The 1728-nt window shown below is 41.6% G+C and overlaps 1 protein-coding gene across 1 annotated transcript; it reads left to right on the top strand.

Annotated features, from left to right (window-relative positions):
- The first annotated feature begins 549 nt into the window (after window positions 1-549).
- LOC137004275 (uncharacterized membrane protein C3orf80 homolog) lies at window positions 550-1047 on the top strand. Its single transcript, XM_067364457.1, has one exon. It carries the CDS (start codon window positions 550-552, stop codon window positions 1045-1047), a length of 498 nt encoding a protein of 165 aa, XP_067220558.1.
- Window positions 1048-1728: the final 681 nt, after the last annotated feature.

Genomic DNA, 1728 nt, shown 5'->3' with positions numbered 1-1728 from the left:
TTGCATGCCGTTCATTTATATTTAAGCAGTCCATACTAATCTTATTACACTGTAACATGAACTATATAATGTAAAATGAAATATCTCAAAAGTAATTTGTTCGATTCTTTGAAGCCTGACATGCGAGAGCATCCGAAGGGGAGTTTAGTTTGAGTTTGTTCTGGCTATAATGGGTCCATTGAAACCCACAGAGGAACAGTGCCATGCATTTTTAATCAGGTGGCTTCTGAGGTCACTTTCTCCATTCTGAGGATGTGAATTATGAGCAACTGTGGGATGACAACCGAACCAAACTGAGAGAAAGACAATGACATTACCTTGCGACAGGAAGACGTGATTTTATTACATTGATCTGTGATTTTCACTTCCAATAATTGCTGTAAGACAGAGCAGCAGAACTCACATCTCCAGACAGCTGATGGGGGCTCGTACGGGATTGTGTGCGGTATGAAAAAGTAGGAACAGAAAAAATATCTTGGATTATATTCTCGGTTGGGCTGCAGCAGACAGCAACAGATAATTCCTTCATTGGACCACACTGGTAGAAGCATGAGAGTGAGGACATGGCTGAGTGTTGCGTCCGGGTTAATGAGTTTCTCCTGTGAGGCTGTGCGGAGCTGTGCAGAGATCCAGTGTGATGAAGACCAGCGATGCTGCACTCAGAACAGCAGCAGCATCACGGCGGTCCACTGCTGCAAACTCCCTCAGCACGCTTTCCTCGACAATCTGGACTGGATCGTACGGAGGCTGTCGGGACTGCTGATCCTGCTCTTGCTCTTTGTGGTGGGTTATTTCATCCAGCGTGTGGTGTGTCCACGTCCCCGCCGGCAGACGCCAGAGGAGCCGTCACTTCTACATGGACACACGTCCCAGGACTCCCTCACTGGGGACTTCAGCTCCCCGGTGCTGCTGCTTCCCACATACGATGAGGTGAAATATCTGCCCACATATGAGGAGATCATGATGGAGGTGAATAGAGACAATCTGAACCCGGAGGAAAGACGCACAACCTTGCAAACATCTAGAAGAGCCAGAAACTCTCTATAACTCGCTGTGTTTGAATTGATTCTGGAACAGCTAATGCATTTATAATGTGTGACTGACTTGTCATTAGCAACTTTTCAAGATGTTTTTACATTCAGGTTTGTCTCTTACAATGATTTTTTTTGTTATAACCAGTTCTAGACAGCTCTATCGCATCCTTACAAATATGCAAAAATGTGTTAGTAACTGATCTGTGCACATGTGCTTGTGTACAGTCTGATGAGGACAATTAAAATTGCTTGAAATATCACATATTTTCTGGAATTAGTGAATCTCCATTTACTGTATAAATTCAACAAACATTAAACAAAAGCTGGCACTATATACTTTCTCAAAACACATTGCTGGTTGCTTACTGTGCATATTAATAGAAACAATATGAGAAGAAGATGGACCGCTCAATAAAAAATTAATGGGAGAAATGCACATGTGTATTAGCTGGAACAGCTTGAAAAATAATTTAGCATGACTTCAGTTAAGAAGCAGAGTTTATGTTTTCATATTTTAAACATAATCTTGAAAGAAAATAAATAGATTTTATCCTTCCCGCAGAATGAACTTCAGAATTTCAATGTTTTGCACATCATAAATGATTTGCCTTTTTCTCCAATGTCATAAAATCCCTCTTGATGTCATCAGTGTCACCAATCCCTGCCATTTTATCCTCATGGAAATCAAGTTCCG

Source organism: Chanodichthys erythropterus, chromosome 17 (genome assembly GCF_024489055.1).
Source record: "Chanodichthys erythropterus isolate Z2021 chromosome 17, ASM2448905v1, whole genome shotgun sequence".
Taxonomy (NCBI): domain Eukaryota; kingdom Metazoa; phylum Chordata; class Actinopteri; order Cypriniformes; family Xenocyprididae; genus Chanodichthys; species Chanodichthys erythropterus.
The sequence above is the reverse complement of the archived record's forward strand: the minus strand, read 5'-3'. Positions and strand labels throughout refer to the sequence as shown.